This window comes from Panthera onca, chromosome B1, assembly GCF_046562875.1.
Source record: "Panthera onca isolate mPanOnc1 chromosome B1, mPanOnc1 haplotype 2, whole genome shotgun sequence".
NCBI classification, from domain to species: Eukaryota; Metazoa; Chordata; class Mammalia; order Carnivora; family Felidae; genus Panthera; species Panthera onca.
Window position 1 is genome coordinate 181931213 of NC_138342.1, and position 20270 is coordinate 181951482.

Below are 20270 nucleotides of genomic sequence, written 5' to 3' on the forward strand. Positions count from 1 at the left end.
CTCCTAAAATAAAAATGATGAATTAGATTAGAGCAGACCCCTCGTGTAATACCAAAGGTGCAGAATGTGAATAGAGAGAAAAAAAGTTTGTTAAAGAAGCTCTCTGTCCATATAGCCACTTCTTAGTATAGAACAAGTCTGTGTATAGTGAGCACTTGTGTATTGAACCTCTGCAGAAGTACCTCCCAAGGGATTACTTAGTGTAACATATCTTTAGTTTGATGGACAATGTTCTATGTTCTATGGCTTCTGCTGTTTTTGTTGTTGTTGTTGTCTTTTTCATTATTATATTTACCTTATTGTATATGACTCACAGGTAGGCTAAGAATGAAGTTTTTGCAGGGGAAAAGAAGCTGTTCATGGTGTTTTAGAGGGTATGAGACAAAATTTGCAATTTCCTTATATAGAGAGAGATATGCAAATATTTAAAAAGTAAATATTAGAGCTTCCTGATTCCGAATTGAAAAAAGTAGGGAAAGGAGTATTCATAAGTTCTTCCTGATCTTGAAAGAAAGTGCTGTGAACTCCTGTTTGTACGTGATGATGATTGTTTATAGAGCAGAGTAAGTTCTGGTTCTGGTTTTACTCCGTTTTCCCTTCCTCCACCCTGCAAAGGAAAAGCAATAATAGACAATAAGCATATACATTACCTGTTTTATGATGAGTTTAAAGTGGAATGGTTGAGTAAAATATTGAACTACACTGGTACATAACTTTAAGGAGTATAATATAGGTCTATAGTTTATGGTTTTCAGAAATAAATGTTGACTTGGAATATCAAAATGAGTTAAAATGTTATGCTTTATAGCTCAAAGCGCAGATCTTCTTGGCAACCTAAAGCTCTTTATAGATGGCTGTCATTCCAAAGCAGAAATAGAAGTGTGATGAGTAGTTCTATTGATTGCATATACAAAGAAAAATATCCTAAGAATTTGCAATTAAAAACATGAAAGATAAACATCATTTAAAAAAAATCTAATAACCAGACTTTATTATCACAGTAAATCTTGGTAGGAGAGAAGCTGTTTTGTGCCTTTTAACACTGATGCTCTGTATTATAAGATGATTCACATACCTTAATGTGTCTTCTGTCTCAAAGAAATTATATCAGTTTAATTATGTAAGTTTTGTGAAAAACTTAAGCTTGAAATTAATATAAATTATTATATAGTTTTCACATTCTTGAAGAGTTGTTTGGTGTCTGCACATTGTGTTGTATCAGTAGAAATGTATTTCTTAAGCGCATTCAAAACTGCAAAGCAGCTCTGACCTCAGAATGAGCGCCTTTACAAATTTATTTGAATAAAATTATATAACTTCTAATATTATGCAGATACTGTCTCTGCGGTTTATTACTTTGTTCTCCTTACAAGTGAGAAGCAAATAAGTGCTGCTAATGTTTTTTTTTCCAGTGAAGCATCTGTTGTTTGAAGACGATTCTAAACATAAATAGTTTGAGTCATTTGAAGATGGGTATGTCTGTTTGCAAATAGATAGTTTCTATATATAGTCCCATGTATACTTTTGTATTGGAGATTTGGTAACAATATAATGAAAAGAATTAATATATTTTTAGTGTATATTTTTCCTAATTTTCTATAATGAAGACCGACAATGCCTTCCATAACTCAAAAAGAGTATCTTAAAACTACTCAGACATGGATGGACCTCCTTTTTCTTTCTTTCTTTTTCTTATTTTCTTCCTCCTCTTCCTCTTCCTCCTCCTTTTTTTTTTTTTTTTTTTTTTTTTTGATGTTGTGTGGTTGCCTGAGTCTTTTGCTTATTATAAACTCATAATTAAATAAGCTTCACTATGAAGGTCCAATACTTGGAATGACTGCCTGGTTTCTGTATTCCATTCCATGCTAATGGTATGCCACTCAGTAGTGGTTATAAGTAATATTTATTGAGACAGTGATCCTCAATGTAGGATTCCTTTCCATGAAATAAAATATATTTAGTCTTAAGCAAAATTACACAGATGCTCTTTTCACAGAAATTTATGGCATTTCTAGGCCATGGCTAGGACTACTGCATTTTCTTTTCTTTTCTTTCTTTTTTTGGGGAAACTTAACTAATTTACATTTCATTCAGTTTTAGAATAAATATTTATGTTTCAGTATATTCACCTCTTCTCTGTTAATTCATGTTTAGCCGTTTATTGACCATTCAACAAGAGTTTGAAAGCCTACTATGTATTAAGAACTGTGAAGAACCATGTGGATATAAAATGATAGGACAAGGGGCACCTGGGTGGCACAGTCAGTTGAGCATCCAACTTCTGCTCAGGTTGTGATCTCATAGCTTGTGAGTTTGAGCCCCACGTCGGGCTCTTTGCTGTCAACGCAGAGCCCAGTTCAGATCTGGTGTCCCCCTCTCTCTCTGCCACTTCCCTGCTCATAGTCGTCCCCCACCCCTGCAAAAAAATAAATAAATAAAAGGACAAGATAAAAAAGATTAGGATATAGTTCTTGCCCCTAGAGACCTTACTTGTCTAATGATGGAGGAGAATCAACAGGATATAAATGCTCTGACTAAAATGTGTCCAAAATCTTGGTTTTCTAAGATGGTACTATTTTTTTCTTTTTTGGCTCTCCAGGAAAATGTGGCATCCAAAATGCTTTCCAAAGGGACTACCAAGTTTTCTTTGATTATTGAACTGCAGCAAATATCTGAGTAGCTTTTTTACTGTTTCAGAACATTAGCCTTTTTTTAAATTTTTATTTGAGAGAGAGAGAGAGAGAGAGAGCGCGCGCACACAGATGCTAGTGGGGGAAGGGCAAAGATAGAGGGAGAGAGAGAATCCCAAGCAGGTCCACACTGTCAATGTGGAGCCCGACACCGGGGTCGAACCCATGAACTGTGAGATCATGACCTGAGCTGAAATCAAGAGTGGCTACTTAACTGACTGAGCCACCCAGGCGCCCCTCAGAGTGTTACTCTTTAGTCTCACTTTTGGCTTGAAGTCAGCCAGTGCTCAAAAAAAAAAAAAAAAAAAAGGCTTCCTATATTATATGAAAGTTTGGACACCTGAATGTACTGTTGATTATACTTTATTTTACTATATTATACTTGCATTCAGTTTTTTCCTTCCATTTCAGTGTCTGATCACTCCAGTTTGTTACTGTGTTTCATGGCTATTTTGATGTTAAAGAAGTATAGAAGACGAAAACTTTTGATACTAACAGATAGTCTGGCTTGTTAGATGAAGCGCCAACCAAAACATGGGTCTTTAGGCTATTCATCTATTGCTGAATATGAAATTAGATGGCTTTCAATTTAGTAAGTTGGTCAAATCTGCCTTCTCAGGTAACTGTTTATATTTCCATGGGGTATTAAATATTCTTACGTATTACAAAAGGATCCTCTCTGACAGTTGTGAGTATTGTGGGTGAGTGTGTGTGAGTATTATAAGCCAAAGGAAAACAAACCATAGTGTGGGAGATGCAGGAGAGAAGCATCAAAGGAAAAGACTTCAAAAGGGAAGGGCTGGAGAAGGTGCAAGGCCTTGGGACATGTTTACACAGCTGAAGGAGGCTGATGCTCGTAAGGAACACCTAGAGCCATTAACATTTGTCCAGGGCTGGATCCTCCTTCGCACCTGACCCTTCCTACTGTTATAGAAACCACTGACTCAAAATTCAACCTTGAAAAGCTAAACCATTAGACTCATTAACACACTTGCTTAGCTGACTTTATGCACGTAGTTTTAGCAATTATCCTAATAAAAAGAAGCTTCATTCTGGAGTCGGGGCCTCATTCTGACTTGAGCATGAGGATCTTCACTTAACTTTGTTTGCGGACTTATCTTTTGCGAGTCTGGCCATACTTCCAGCAACACCACAGGATATTTATATGCCAAGTAAATCAAAATTTGACTTTTGCTTTTGGGTGACAAAAGTAGCTTAATGCAGGCCAGTGCTTCTATTTAAAATAATTTATAAAGCTAACTAAAATAAACAAATCATCTCTTTGATTCATGGAGAGCTACTTAGGTAATGAGAACTAAAGGGTCTCAGACTGTGATAGGGAAGGAACCTTGGACCAGTCATCCTGCCAGGGCAGCCCTGGCACCAAGCACCCTATGGACTTCACCTGGCACATGCCCATTCCAGCTCAGGCTGTCCCTCCAGGGGGGCTTCAGTGCAGAGGGCAGCACAAGAGTCCCTGTCTGCACCTGTTCCTGCTGGCCAGTCAAAGCCATCAGGCACATGCAGTCTACAAAGTTCCTACAGGAGACCCTCCTTCAAAATTCAGAGAGATAGCTGTGCATAATTCATAAAAATAGATACAAAGTCAAGCAAAGTGAGAGGAGTATGTTTCAAACAAAAGAACAAGGTAAAACCTCAGAAAAAGAACTAAAACAAAATGGAGATGTACAATCCATCTGATAAAGAGTTTAAAGTAATACTCGTAAAGATGCGCATCAAAGAAGAGGGAGTGAACTTAGAACTTCAACAAAGAGAAATATAAAAAAGAACTGGTCAGAACTGAAGAAGACAGTAGCTGAAGTGAAAAATACACTAGAGGGAATAAAAAGCAGATTAGAGGCCAGAAGGGGGAGTGGCAGGATATATTTAAAGTGCTGAAAGGGAAAAACTTCCTCTACCCAGCATGGTTGTCATTCGGAATTGAAAGAGATAAAGCACTTCCTAGGGTCATGGTCTCAGGGTTTGTGAGTTCGAGCCCCGCGTCGGGCTCTGTGCTGACAGCTCAGAGCCTGGAGCCTGATTCGGATTCTGTGTCTCCCTCTCTCTGCCCCTCCCCTTCTCATGCTCTGTCTCTCTCTCTCAAAAATAAATATTAAAAAAAAAAAATTAAAAAAGAGCTTCCTAGATAAGCAAAGCTCATCACCACTAAACAAGCCATGTGAAAAATGTTGAAGGGTTTCTTTAAGTGGAAAAGAAAAGGCCATAACCAGGAATAAGAGCATATTATGAAAGAAAAATGTCACTTCTACAGGCAAATATACAGTCAAGACAATAAATGAACCACTTAAAAAGTTAGTTGAAGGTTAAAAGACAAAAATAGTAAGATCTATTACAACTACAACAACTAGTTAAGGGACACACAAAATAAAAATGTCAAGATGACAAAAACAAAACATGGAGAAGAGGGGAGTAAAGAAATTACCAGCTTAAAATAGACTGGTGTGTATATATGTATATATAATCTCAATGTATATGAAACTCATGGTAACCAAAAACCTACAACAGATACACTAAAATAAAAAGAACCAACGCATAACACTGAAGGAAACTATCAGTTGATAAAGGAAGTGACCAAGAGAAGAAACAGAGAAGAACTACAGAAACAACCACAACACTATTAACAAAATGGCAGTAAGAACACACCTATCAATAATTACTTTAAATGTAAATAGACTACTCTAATCAAAAGACATAGGATAACAGAATGGATAAAAACAAACAAACAAACAAAAAACCAAGACCCATTTATATGCTGCCTACAGGAGACTCACTTCAGATCTAAAGACACAGAATGAAAATGAAGGATTAGAAAAAGATATGCCATAGAAATAAAGAGAAAGCTAGTGTAACAATACTCATATCAGACAAAATATACTTTAAAACAAAGACTGTAAAAAAGACTGTAAAAAAAGACAAAGAAGGGCATTACATAATGATAAAGGGGTCACTTCAAGAAGAGGATATAACAACTGTAAATATATATTCAACATAGAGTCACTGAAATGTATAATGCAAATATTATCAGACATAATAGAAATTGACAGTAATATAATACTAAGGGACTTTAATGCCCCACCTATATCAATGGATAGGTCATCTCGATAGAAAATCAATAAGGAAACTTTGGCCTTGATTGACAGACCAGAAGGGCTTAATAGACATGTACAGAATATTTCATCTAAAAACTACAGAATACATTTTCTTTTCAAGTACACACAGAACAGTCTGCAGATCACATTAGGCCACAAAAGAAGTATAAAATTCAAAAATGAAATCATCAGGTATTATTTTTGACCACAATGGGATATCTAGAAGTTAGTTACAAGAAGAAAACTGAAAAAGACACAACACTTGGACACTAAATGATGAAGAAATCAAAGAGGAAATAAAATCACACCATGAGACAAATGGAAACAAAGCTTTTCAAAACCTACTGGAAGCACCAAAAGCCACTGTAAGAGGGAAATTCATGCCACCACAGGCCTATTTAAGAAATAAGAAAAATCTGAAACATTCTTAACTTTAAACCTAAAAGAACTGAGAAAGACGAGCAAACAAAGCACAATGTTAGTGGAAGGAAGGAAATGATGATCAGAGTGGATTAAATGAAATAAAGATTTAAAAACTACAAAAAAAGATCAATGACACTAAAAAGTAAATAAAACTAGGTACAACTGGGTAGTTCAGTTGGCTGAACATAAGCTCTTGGTTTCAGCTCAGGTCATGATCTCACGGTTTCATGAGTTTGAGCCCCGTGTTTGACTCCACGGACAGTGTGGAACCTGCTTGGGATTCTCTCCATCTCTCTCTCCTGCCCCTCCCCGGCTTGCTCTCTCTCAAAATAAATAAAACATAAAAATAAAATTTAAAAAAAACACTAAAAGTGTCTTTGAGAAGATCAACAAAATTGATAAACATTTATTTAGACTCAAAGAAAAAGAGATTGACCAAATAAATCAGAAATAAAAGAGAAGTTGTTAACTGACACCGCAGAAGTACAAATGATCATAAGAGGTTACTGCACACAATCATATGCTAATAAAATGAACAATTTATAAGAAATGGATAAATTCCTAGAAATTCCATCAGTCTTTGAAGACTGAATCGTGAAGAAATAGAAAATCTGAATAGACGGATTACAAGTAATGAAATTGAAGTAGTAATTTTAAAACTCTCAAAAAACAAAACTCGAGGACCAGATGGCTTCACAGGTGAATTCTACCCAAATATTTAAAGAAGAGTTAGGACCTGTGCTTCTCAAATTATTCCAAAAAATTGAAGAGCAAGGAAAGCCTCCAAATTCATTCTGTGAGGGCAGCATTACCATGATACTGAAACCAGACAAAGACATTACAAAGAAAAGGAAACTATAGGTCGTCTCTCATGAATATAGATGCAAAAATCCTCTATGAAAATTAGCAAACCAAGTTCAACAATACATTTAAAAGTGTTGTACATCACAGTTGGAAGTGTGAATTATGCAGGGAAGCAAGGATGCTCAACATATGCAAAACAGTTAATGTGATATTTATAACACATTCACAAGAGAAGGGGTGAAGCCCATGTGGTCATCTCAGTAGATGCAGAAAAAGCACTTTAAAGGGCAACATTCTTTCATGATAAAAACTCAGCAAAGTTGGTTTCAAGGGAACATATTTCAACATAATAAAGTCTATATATGACAAACCCACAGCTAACATCATAGTAGTAAAAACATGAAAGATTTTTCCTCAAAGATGACAAAGAAGACAGAGATGCCACTCTTGCCACTTTCATTCAATGAAGTATTGGAAATGCTAGCCACAGCAATTAGCCAAGATAAATAAAAGTAAAGAAATAAAACTATCATTTGAGTTGATACAATACTGTATGCAGAAAATCTTAAAGCATCCACCAAAAAACTATTAGAACTAATGAATGAATTCAGTAAAGTCCTAGGATAAAGTTAGTGTACAGAAATTGTCATATTTCCATACACTAATAATGGGCTACAGAAATAGAAATTAAGGAAAAAAATCCCATTTATAATTGCATTAGAGAGAATAAAATACCTAGGATAAAAATTAACCAACATGGTAATTCTGAGGACTATTTAAGACGTTGATGAAGGAATTGTGGAAGACACAAATAAATGTAAAGATATTCTGTGCTTATTGAATAGAAGAATTAATTTTTCTAAGATGCCCATACTTACCCAAAGCAGTCTACACAGTGCAATTCCTATGAAAATACCAATGGCATTTTTCACAGAACTAGAACAAAGCATCCTAAAATTTCTATTGAATCACAAAAAACCATGAATAACCAAGATATTGGCATAAAAACAGGTGCATAAACCAGTGGAATAGAACACAGAGCCCAGTAAATAATCCACACATAAATGGTCAATTAATCTATGTATGAAGGAGGCAAGAATGTACAGTGGGGAAAAGACAGTCTCTTCAGCAAGTGGTCTGGGAAAACTGGGCAGCTACACAAAAGAATGAAACTGGAAGACGTTCTTACACCATACACAAAAATAAACTCAAAATGGATTGAAAACTTCAATGTAAGATCTGAAACCATAAAACTCCTAGAAGAAATCATAGGCAGTAAGGTGTTGGACATCAGTCTGAGCAAATTTTTTGGATCTGTCTTTTCAAGCAAGGGAAGCAAAATAAACAATTAAAATTAAATTAAACAAATGGGATTTCAGCCTTTTTTCTGCAAAGCAGAGGAAACTAGTAGCAAAATAAGAAGGCAACCTACTGAATGGGAGAAGTTATTTGCTAATCATTTACCTGATAAGGGCTTAATATCCTAAATATATGATGATCTTACACAAGTTAATATCAAGAAAACAATCCAATTAAAAAATGGGTGGAGGACTTGAATAGACATTTTACAAAGAAGATAGATTGTGAACTACAATAAATTAAAAGATACAGATTGTCAACAGCACATTCAACAATGTTCAACATCACTAATCGAAGAAATGCAAATCAAAACCATAATGAGCTATCAGCTCACACCTGTCAGATTGGCTATTATCAAAAAGACAAAAAGTAACAAGTGTCGATGAGGACACAAAGAAAAGGAAACCCTCATATAGTGCTGGTGGGAATGCAAATTGGTATGGTCTCTATGGAAAACAGTATGGATGTTCCTCCAAAACTTAAATATAGGAATACCGGATGATTCAGCAATCACACTTCTGAGTATTTATCCAGTGAGAAAGAAAACACTAACTTGCAAAGATCTATGTACACTTGTATGTGCATTGTGGCATTATTTACAATAGCCAAGATATTTAAGCAGCCTAAACAGATGAATGGATGAGGAAGATGTGGTGTGTGTGTATATACTGGAATGCATGTTTATTATGTATATATAATATGTGTGTATATATATAATATATGTATATATAATATGGATGTATACATTATATGTGTATGTAAACATATATGTAATGGGATGTCTATATAAATACTGGAGTATTACTCAGCATATGCATCCCTTTGTTTATCACAACGTTCTTTAAAATAGCAAAGATATGGAAGTAACCTAAATGCCCATTAATAGATATGTGAATAAAAAAGAAGTGGTGTATATATTCAAGGGAATATTATTAGTCATAAAAAGAATGAAATCACACCATTTATGACAAAATGGATGGGCCTAGAGTCTATTATGCTGAATAAGTCAGAGAGAAAAGTACCATATGATTTTGCTTATATGTGGAATCTGAAAACCAAAACAAATGAACAGGCAAAACAGATACAGACTGGCAGATACAGGAAACAAACCGGTTCCCAGAGGGAGATGCCGGGTGACATGCATACTAAATCAGGGGGATTAAGAGGTCAAAACATCCAGTTATTGAGTTAGTCATGAGGATGTAGTGGACAGCATGGGGAATACAGTAAGCAAAATTGTAATGACTTTGTATCTTGACCGATGGTAACTAGATTTTGTTAGGATCACTTCGTAATGTATACAGATATTGTATTACTCTGGAATTAATAGGAATTGTATGTCAATTATACTTTTTAAAAATGAGGCCTAGTAGAATTTATTTGGCTTCTGCAGCCGCTTTTATACTGGAGCCAATTGCTGATTTGGGCAAGAATTGAAAATCCAGTCCAGGTCCCAGCAAAGGGGTATGTAGAGAAATGGAAAAATAAGCATATCTTTTGGTACAAATTTCATTATTCTCAAGCACAGTCCGGTTGTTTGCTGATGGAGAGTGGCTGAAAGCCCTAAGCATCAAGTCTCAAAAGCAGAGTATTTTTCAGTCTTGGGTTTAAAACGGATGTGGGAGCCACCTGTCTTTGAAAATCCTGTCTGAGTTCAGTCAAGAGAGATGGCGCTTTATCAGGGCCATTACCCGTGACTCAGTCATTACATTCCCTGATTGGATTAAGGCGATTACACTTTACTAATAAATTTGACAGTATTAAAACAGAAATTAGACCATTTTATCCATTCATCAGTTGATGGACACTTGGGCTGTTTCCATTAATTGACTGTTGTAGATAATGCTACTATAAACATTGGGGTGCATATATCCCTTTGAATTAGTATTTTTGTGTTCTTTGGGTGAATACCTAGTAGTGCAATTGCTGGATTGTAGGGTAGTTCTCTTTTAAATTGGAGGAACCTCTATACTGCCATACTGTTTTCCAGAGTGGCTGCACCGGTTTACATTCCCAGCAACAGTGCACAAGGTTCCCCTTTCTCCACATTTCGCTGATAACCTATTGTTTCTGATGATGTTGATTTTAGCCATTCTGACAGGTGTGAGGTGATACTCGTAGTTTTGATTCATATTTCTCTGATGATCAGTGATGCTGGACATCTTTTCTTATGTCTGTTGGCCATCTGTATGTCTTCTTGAGAAAAATATCTATTCAAGTCCTCTGCCCATGTTTTAATTATTTTTTTGGGGGGTGTTGCATTTGATAAGTTCTTTATATATTTTGGATACCAACCCCTTATCAGATGTGTCATTTGCAAATATCTTCTCCAGTTCCATAGTTGCCTTTAGGTTTGTTGATTGTTTCCTTCGCTGTGCAAAAGCTTTTTATTTTGATGAAGTCCCAATAGTTTATTTTTGCTTTTGTTTCTCTTACCTCAGAAGTATCTAGCAAGAAGTTACTGCGGCCGCTGTCAAAGAGGTTGCTGCCTATGTTCGCCACTTGAATTTTGATGGTTTCCTGTCTCACATTTAGGTCTTTAATCCATTTTGAATTTATTTTTGTGTATGTTGTAAGAAAGTGGTCCACTCTGAATCTTTGGTATGTTGCTGTCCAGCTTTTCCAACATCATTTGTTGAATATTTTTTCCTGCTTTGTTAAAGATTAATTGACCATACAGTTGTGGGTTCATTTCTGGGTTTTCTATTTTGTTCTGTTGATCTGTGCACCAGTACCATACTGTTTTGATCACTACAGCTTTGCACTATAAATTGAAGTCTGGAATTGTGGTGCTCCCAGCTTTACTTTTCTTTTTCAAGTTGCTTTGGCTATCTGGGGTATTTTGTGATTCCATACACATTTAGGATTGTTTGTTTTAGCTCTGTGAAAAGTGCTGGTGGTATTTTGATAGGGATTGCGTTAAATGTGTAGATTGCTGTGGATAATAGAGATAATATAGACACTTTAACGATATTTGTTCTTCCAATCCAGTCCATGAGCATGAAATGTCTATTTCTTTGTTTCATCTTTGATGTCTTTCAAGAGTGTTTCATAGTTTTCAGAGGCTACAGGTCTTTCACCTCTTTGATTAGATTTATTCCTAGTTATCTTCTATCTTATTTGGTGCAGTTGTAAATGTCTTTCTGCTGCTTCATTATTGGTGTATAGAAATGTGCCAGGTTTCTGTACGTTGATTTTGTATTCTGCAAATTTGCGTATCAATTCTAGCGATTGTTTTTGGTTGAATCTTTTGGGTTTTCTACGTACAGTATCATATCATCTGCAAATAGTGAATGTTTGACCTCTTCTTTGCCAGTTTGGGTGCCTTCTATTTCTTTTTGTTGTCTAATTGTTGTAGGTAGGAATTCCAGTACTATGTTAAATAACAGTGGTGAGAGTGGACATCCCTGTTGTGTTCCTGACCTTAGAGGAAAAGCTCTCAGTTTCTCCCCATTGAAAATTAATATTAGCTGCAGGTTTTGCACATATGGACTCTATTATGTTGAGGTATGTTCTTGCTAAACCTACTTTGTTAGAGTTTTTATTATGAATCGATTTGTACTTTATCAAATGCTTTTTGTGTATCTAAATGATCATATGGTTCTTATTTCTTTTATTAATGTAGTGTATCATGTTGATTGATTTGAGAATAAATGAGCTTTTAAGTATTGCTGGATTCTCTTGGCTATCATTTATTAAAAATTGATGTGTTTCTGTTCATCAGAGTTATTGGTCTGTAGTTCCCTTTTTTACTGTAGTCTTTATCTGCTTTTGGTATCAGGGTAACGTTAGGCTCATAGAATGACTTTGAAAGGTATCCTTTCTTTTCTATTTTTTTGGAATAGTTTGAGAAGAATGGGTATTAATTCTTCTTTAAATGTATGGTGGAATTCACCTGAGAAGCCATCTGGTCCCGGTCATTAGTTTGTTGGGAATTTTTTGATTACTGATTCAGTTTCTTTGCAAGTTATTGATCTGTTCCAATTCTCTCTTTATTCCTGTTTGTTTTGGTCATTTATGTTTCTAGGAACTTATCCATTTCTTCCATGTTGTCCAATTTGTTGGCATATAGTTTTTCATAATACTCTCTTATATGGTGTTGGTTGTTATTTCCCCTCTCTCATTTATGATTTTATTTATTTGGTTCCTTTCTCTCTTTGGTAAGTCTGGCTGGAGGTTTACCAGTTTTATTGATTTTTTTTTTTTTTTTTTCAAAGAACCAACTCCTGGTTTCATTGATCTGTTCTATTGTTTTTTTGTTTTGTTTTGTTTTTAGTTTCTAGATAATTATTTCTGCTCTGATCTCTATTATTTCCTTCCTTTCGCTGGCTTTAGTCTTCTTTTACTATATTTTTTTCCTAACTCCTGTAGGTATAAGGTTAGGTTCTTTGAGATTTTTCTTGCTTCTTAAGGTAGGCCTGTATTGCTATATATTTCCCTCTTAGGGCCACTTTGTTACATCTCAAAGGTTTTGGACTTTTGTGGGTTCCCCCCCTTTCATTTGTTTCCTTGTATTTTTTAAAAATTTCTTCTCTGATTTCCTAGTTGACCATTCATTGTTTAGTAGCCTGTTTTTTAATTTATATATATTTGTGGTCTTTCCAGATATTTTCTTTTGGTGAACTTCTGATTTCATAGCATTGTGGTCAGAAAAGTTGCATGGTATGATTTCAGTTTTTTGTATTTATGGAAGCCTGATTTGTGACCTAATCTGTGATCTACTCTGGTGAATGTCCCATTTGTACTTGAAAAGAATGTGTATTCTGCTGTTTTAGGATGGAATGTTATGAATATATCTGTTATGTCCATCTAGTCCAGTGTGTCATTCAAAGCCATTGGTTCCTTATATATTTTCTGTTTAGATGAGGTATTAATTTAAATGGGGTGTTAAACTCCCCTACTTTTATTGCCTTACTATCGATTAATTCCTTTTATGTTTGTTACTCTTTTATATATTTGGGTGCTCCCATGCTGAACACATAAGTATTTACAATTATTATATCTTCTTGTTGGATTGTCCCCTTTATTGTGATATAGTGCCCTTTGTCTCCTAGTACAGTCTTTGTTTTATTTTTTTTTTTTTTTTTTTTTAAATTTTTTTTTTCAACGTTTATTTATTTTTGGGACAGAGAGAGACAGAGCATGAACGGGGGAGGGACAGAGAGAGAGGGAGACAGAATCGGAAACAGGCTCCAGGCTCTGAGCCATCAGCCCAGAGCCTGACGCGGGGCTCGAACTCACTGACCGTGAGATCGTGACCTGGCTGAAGTCGGACGCTTAACCGACTGCGCCACCCAGGCGCCCCTAGTCTTTGTTTTAAAGTATAGTTTATCTTGGGGCGCCTGGGTGGCTCAGTCAGTTGAGCGTCCGACTTCAGCTCAGGTCATGATCTCGCGGTCCCTGGGTTCGAGCCCCGCGTCGGGCTCTGGGCTGATTGATGGCTCAGAGCCTGGAGCCTGCTTCCGATTCTGTGTCTCCCTCTCTCTCTGCCCCTCCCCCGTTCATGCTCTGTCTCAAAAATAAAGAAACGTTAAAAAAAAAAAAAGTATAGTTTATCTGATAAAAGTATTGCTACTCTAGCTTTATTTTGACCTCCATTTGTGTGATAAATGTTTCTCCATACCCTCACTTTCAGTCTGTAGGTGTCTTTAGGTCTAAAATGATTCTCTTGTAGGTAGCATATATATGGATCTATATGTGTATCTATAGTGTTTTTTTAACCCATTGTGACACCTTATATTTTTTGATTGGAGTGTTTAGTCCATTTAAATTCAAAGTAATGATAAGTGTTTATTGCCATCTTAATACTTGTTTTGTTGTTTCTGGAGATTTCTGTGACCCTCTCTTGTTTCTGTCACTTTTGGTGTTTCCTTTCCACTCTGAGTCCCCTTTAATATTACTTGCAGGGCTGATTTAGTGATCACGAACTTCTTTAGTTTTTGTCTGTGAAACTCTTTATCTCTCCTTCTAAACTGAATCACAGCCTTGCTGAATAGAGTATACTTGGCCGTAGATTTTTCCCACTCAGCACTTTGAGTATATATACCATGCCACTTCCTTCTGGCATGCCATATTTCTGTTGAGAAATCTTCAGCAGTCTTACCTTGTAAGTTAAGGACTTCTTTTGTCTTGTTTGTTTTAAGACTTTTTCTTTACCAGTATATTTTGCAAATTTAATTACAGTATGTCTTGGTATTGGCCTCCATTTATTGAGTTTGATTGGAGTTCTCTGTGCCTCCTGAATCTGGATGTCTGTTTCATTCTCCAGATTAGGGAAGTTTTCTGCTATTATTTCTTGAAATAAATTTTCTGGCCCCCTTTCTCTCTCTTCTTCTGGGACTCCTATAATATGAATGTTATTACACTTGATGGAGTCACTGAGTTCCCTAAGTCTGTTCTCATGTTCCATAATTCTTCTTCTCTCTCTCTTTTGTTCACCCTTATTTTCCATCATTTTATCTTCTAGTTCACTAATTTGTTCCTCTGCTTCTTCCAGCCTGCTGTTCATTGCATCAAGCCTGTTTCCAATCTTGGTCATCACATTTTTCATCTCTCAGGGATTCTTTTTTTTAACTCTTTTATCTCTATGGTAAGGGTCTCCCTGATGCCTTTTATTCTTTTCTTAAGCCCAGTGAGTTGCTTTAAATTCTCCATCAGGCACATTACTTATATCTGTTTTGCTTAGTTCTCTGGCTGTCGCCTTATCTTGTCCTTTCCTTTGGGATGCATTCCTCTGTCTTGGCACTTTGGTCTAAGTCTCTGCCTTCATCTGTGTATTAGAAAAGCCCGTTATGTTTTCTGCTGTTCAGCATAATGGCCTTATGAAAAGGAGATCATGTAGCACTTTAAGGAGTGTCTCTGGTGTGTGGTGCGTGCACTCTGCTGTTGTATTGTGGCTGCTCTAGCCTTCAGGCTGGTCGTCTGCAGGGGCTCTCCTCGCCTGCTGTGGGCAGTGGTTGGCCCTTGGCCTAGATGCGGCAAGTTTTAACTCTGGTGAAATGAGACCGGACGCCACCCTACCAGAACTGAAGCCCTGCAGAACTCTCTGTTTGGGGGACGTGGTGTGCTGGTCTGGGGGAGGGGGCCCGCTCCGTTGGAACTGAGGCAAGCTTGACCGAGAAAGGCAGTCCCACCAGAGCGCAGGGGTGTGGGGCTTGGTGTAAGCAAGGTAAGCAGTCAGTATCAGAGCTGCGCTGCTTCCAGCAGGTGGTGTGTGTTTATGCTGAGGGGTGATGGAGGAAAATGGCTCCAGCCAGGTTGTTTGCCAGCCGTCTCTCCAGGAACAGGAGAGCTCTATCTCAGCCAAGTCCTCTGACCTTTACAGCTCTAGGCTTTAGGTCTCACGGTTGCAAGAACTCAGGAAATTCATTCCCTCTTGTTTTCTAAGCTAATGACTTTGGAAAACCATTCTCCTTGTTTTTTCCCCCTTTTCACGCTTGCTTACCCTCCCTCCCTCCCTTTCTTCCTCCTTCCCCTTCTCTCTCTCGCTCGCTCGCTCTCACTCTTTCCTTCAGTATGACCTCTTCTCTCCCTTTAGTTGTGGAGTTCTGTCAGTCTTCAGGTCAATTTTTGGGGTATTCAGGATGCTCTGATAGTTAATACAGTCATGTTCATGGGACGAGAAGAGCCTAGAGTCATCCTCCTCCACTGCCTTCTTCTCTGAGTTGAGGTCTGTATATTTAAATGGGTTAAAAACATTCTTCATCTTCACTATTTTATAATATATATAATTGCCTTCAACTATGAATCTAGGTGGTTAATAACCTATGCTTTGGACTGTCTTTGGTTAGGACATATCAGATTGCCACTATGCCAGATGCTTTATATATGTTATTGAATTTAATTATTAACATCTTTAGCATGATTTTTATGCCTATTTTATAGATAAATATGAGAAGCCAGAAAATAAATAACTTACCCAAAGTCCCACAGTTAGTAAGTGAAAATCATGCCAATGGGTGAACTGATACATGATTTTTTAAATTTAGTTTCATGACCATTATATTTTTAAAATTCAGTATTCTGATATTCTTTAACTCACATATACACTGTTTTTCAGTGTATAGTCTTTGCTATGACTTCTGGCCAGATGTGGAATCATATCCGTGGACCTCCGTATGCTCATAAGAACCCACACAATGGACAAGTGGTAAGTGTGTGTTCTAAGCATCCAAATTTTGCACTTTAATCTTGTTTATATAGGGATCAGAAATTATGTTTACTATTTAGTGAGAAAGGATTTTATTTATAAATTATAAGTTTGTTCTTTCTCTTCTAATACTACCTCTGCTATATACATACACATATATACAATATATTGTTTTTGGGATGAGGACTGCTTTGCTGTTTAAGAAAATTAATGTACTGGGCCACCTGGGTGGCTCAGTTAGTTAAGCATCCGACTCAGTTTCAGCTCAGGTCATGACCTAACGGTTTCGTGAGTTCAAGCCCCACATCAGGCTCTGTGCTGATGGTGCAGAGCCTGCTTGGGATTCTCTCTGCCCCTCTCCTACTCATGCTGTGGCTCTCTCTCTCAAAGTGAATAAATAAACTTAAAAAAGAAAAAAAAATTAGTGTTCCTACCATATCGAATAGACATTCATAACCTACTCTTTCAACTTTACATATTGCTCTGGTAATAATATGTAATGCCAGCAGAGGAAATAGGAACAGTTTGTAGTCACTGTCCTATCAGTAGTAAATTTAATTTAGTTCAGAAGAGAGTAATTAAAACATCATTATGAACTCTGGTAGTCCTTGTATTAGAATGCTAACAATTGTTTGCTACAAAATTAAAAGTGACATTAATGAAATCAGTAGCCAAGTTAACATTAGTAACTACTACTGAATTTACTTATTTTGTTGCTTTCCTTTTTTAGGGTATTGTTTTCAGGAGGATTATTTCGGGGTTTTTTTTTTTTTTTTTTGGTGAATGGGATATATTGTAATAGATCAACTATCTTTGGGGCTTAGTATTTATTAGGTTGGTGATGATTAACTGTTTAAAAATGTAATTTTTTCTGTAACTTTTTCATTGGAAAACATACAGATTTGGAGAAAATAATGTCATGACAACCCTCATATACCCGTGGCCAAACAATTACTAGCTCATAACCAATCCTTGTTTCATCCAGTCCCCCGCTCCATTCTCTTTACCTGCTGTTGGATTCTTTTGAAAGAAGTGCTCAATGTCATTTCATTTCATACAGAAATACTGTAGTAAGTATCCCTAAAAGATAAGGCCTTTGAAAATCATAACCATGTTACTGCAATCACCTAGGATAATAAATTCTTAATTTCTAAAATTGTGGTTCTGAATAAAATTTTCATATGGCAATATAGTTATAAATTCTCTATAAGTATAGATGATAACATAACCTTAGGAGATTTATTCTTCACTGCTCACAATACTTGAAATATGTTTAATATTAAAGCCAACAAGTTATTTATTTCTTCTTCCTACATTGTGACTTTCTTTAAACTTCTTTGTGTAACTCTATAATATAAGGATATAATACACTTTATTCAATTGCCTGTTCCTTGACTGCCTAGTTGCTAATTGCCAGGTTAGATACTACATAATAATCAATTTGGCCTCATATTTTTGTGAACGTACTGAGATTTCTCCTAAAGATGGCAATGATACGGAGTCAGAGTTAGTTTCTTTGGATGCTCAGCTGCCGTTGTCATTTAGACATGGGTTTTGCTACGTGTATGTTTTTGAAGTCTGTCACTACTTAGAAGAATTGAATGTTTTTAATATTCAAATTGAATTATTTTAAAGAAAAATAATTGGAAATATTTTTCAAGCAAGTCTTTCTGACCATCCTGTTGGAAAGTGTAGTCCTTTCTTTCTCCCCAGTGCCCGCACTATCTCCCTTTTCTGTGTTAATTTTTCTTCATAGCACTTTATCATCTTCTAACATGCTGTGTTATCTACTTATTTTGTATTATTTTTGTGTGTGTCTGACTTTTGTCATGACACCAGTAAGATATAAGCACCCGACAGCATGACTTTCTATCGGTTTTTGTCACTGATATTTTCGTATTACATAAAGAACGTCCTGACACAAAGATTTGGTCACTGTTATGTTCATGATACCTAAACATGTAAATTTAGGAAATCTTCTAAGTTTATCATTACTGTCTTTTAACATTCTTTTAAAAGAATATTCCTTAGGTTGAAAGCATTAAGCATTGCTTTTTATATTGTTCGATTTGTTCAAGTATATGGAAAATTAATCAACATTCCTATGAAATGTGGTAACTTCTCTACTCTTCAGCGGTTTTAGCTAGGATCCCTATAATAAAATACATAATTATAAGAGAAAAACACATTTATTAACATGTATACCGCCTGCATACATAGGAGGTACTCAGGGAAAAATTTGTAAACACACAGAGATGACTTAACGTACATGCTCAAATACCATCGTTAGTGAAAGAGAGACAGAAATGTGTGGAGGGGAGGCCACTTTTGTGGAGGTGACCAGGAAAAGTAAGATGTGTTACGCAGATTTAAGTCACAGGTGCCTTCCTTCCATTCATAAGGGTCTAAAGTTGTCTCCAGGAATTTACCTTTGTCCTTCCTGGTAAGGGGGGAGGAGGGACACCTTTGTAGATGTATATGCTGCTTTTAGCCAGATTGGGGAGGGCAGAATGATTTTGTTGTATCTGCTTGTTGGTTGCCTTCAGCTCAAAATAATCCTTATGATGGGGGAGTATGGGGCAAGCTGAGGGCAAAATATGGGCTGACACACTGCCTCATCCCCAGGTGGAGTATGTGTGATATTCCTAGGACACCCCTGGCTGCCCAAGAACAAAGGAACGGGGTTTAAGTGCTTGGCCATGATAATGTGGGAGACTAAGACAAATGAAAAACTAAATTCCCTTACTACCTGTAGCCCATTGAGAAGTCCTTGAAACTGGCAGAGTGACCTCCCTCTAGGAGCTAGCTACCTCAATGATGACACTTTGCCAGCGGCAAAAGAGAACCTTAGTTTAACATTATCCCAACCTGGAGGATCCTGTAAGTCTACTTCATTTTTCTCACTGCCCCAAGATATATGCTGGCAATCAGACTCCAGGCTTATGCTCCGCCTCCATATACATCTGAAGGGTCTCATGACTGAGGTTTTATTAAACGGTGATAAGTGGTGTTTCCCTAGCAACAGCTAGCCCCTCAAGGTCCTGGAAACTTGGCGTCCAAAATTTCTTAGAGCATAACTCTATCCCTGACCTCCTCCCAACCAACCTGAGGGTGTATAATGAGTTACCCATCACAACCCTAAGGGTTGTGTACAACCAGGAAGAGTACAGCTCTTCCTGCCCATGAGTCCTGTCCCCATGCTTTAATAAAATTACCTTTTTGCACCAAAGACATCTTCCAGAATTCTTTCTTGGCCGTCGGCTCTGCACCACCCCACCATGCTCCCAAAACTTCATCATTGACACCAGTGGCATATTTTGAAGTGTCATTTTCTGCTACCCTTCATTCTTACTGTAATCTCTATTAATATTTCAACTACTGCTTTTCTAATACATGTAGTTTACTGTAGTTTACATGTAGTTAATACAAAACATGTAGTTCATTATTCCATGTAGTTTACTGGAGTAAGCTTCTAAAATGTTTGTGCTCATAGCGGTGATGACGGTGGATATGACCTGTTGCTTACTCAGTGCATGTGAGGCACTACACTTCATAGCTGAATATTTTGGGCTACCAGATGAGTATTCCTGAAACATAACTTGTTATAGGTATAATATTAATATGTGTATGGAACTGAGATACCAGTATCTCAAGAGCCTCTCCATTTCCTGACTGTTATAATTCTGCTTTTTTACCTTGATAACTCTACTGCTTTGCAAAAAAACTCAGTATTAG

The 20270-nt window shown here is 36.6% G+C and overlaps 1 protein-coding gene across 5 annotated transcripts in view; it reads left to right on the forward strand.

The window, feature by feature from the left end:
- The window catches only part of TUSC3 (tumor suppressor candidate 3), a 261164-nt gene that overhangs the window by 155438 nt on the left and 85456 nt on the right, over positions 1-20270 (forward strand). For 4 of the 5 annotated variants that reach the window (XM_078445392.2, XM_078445395.2, XM_078445393.2 and 1 more), the window contains exon 6: positions 16446-16535. The exons of the other annotated variant lie outside the window; for it this stretch is intronic. In XM_078445392.2, coding sequence (XP_078301518.1) covers positions 16446-16535 — 90 coding nt within the window. The remainder of the gene's footprint in view (positions 1-16445; positions 16536-20270) is intronic. 5 annotated transcript variants of the gene reach the window in all.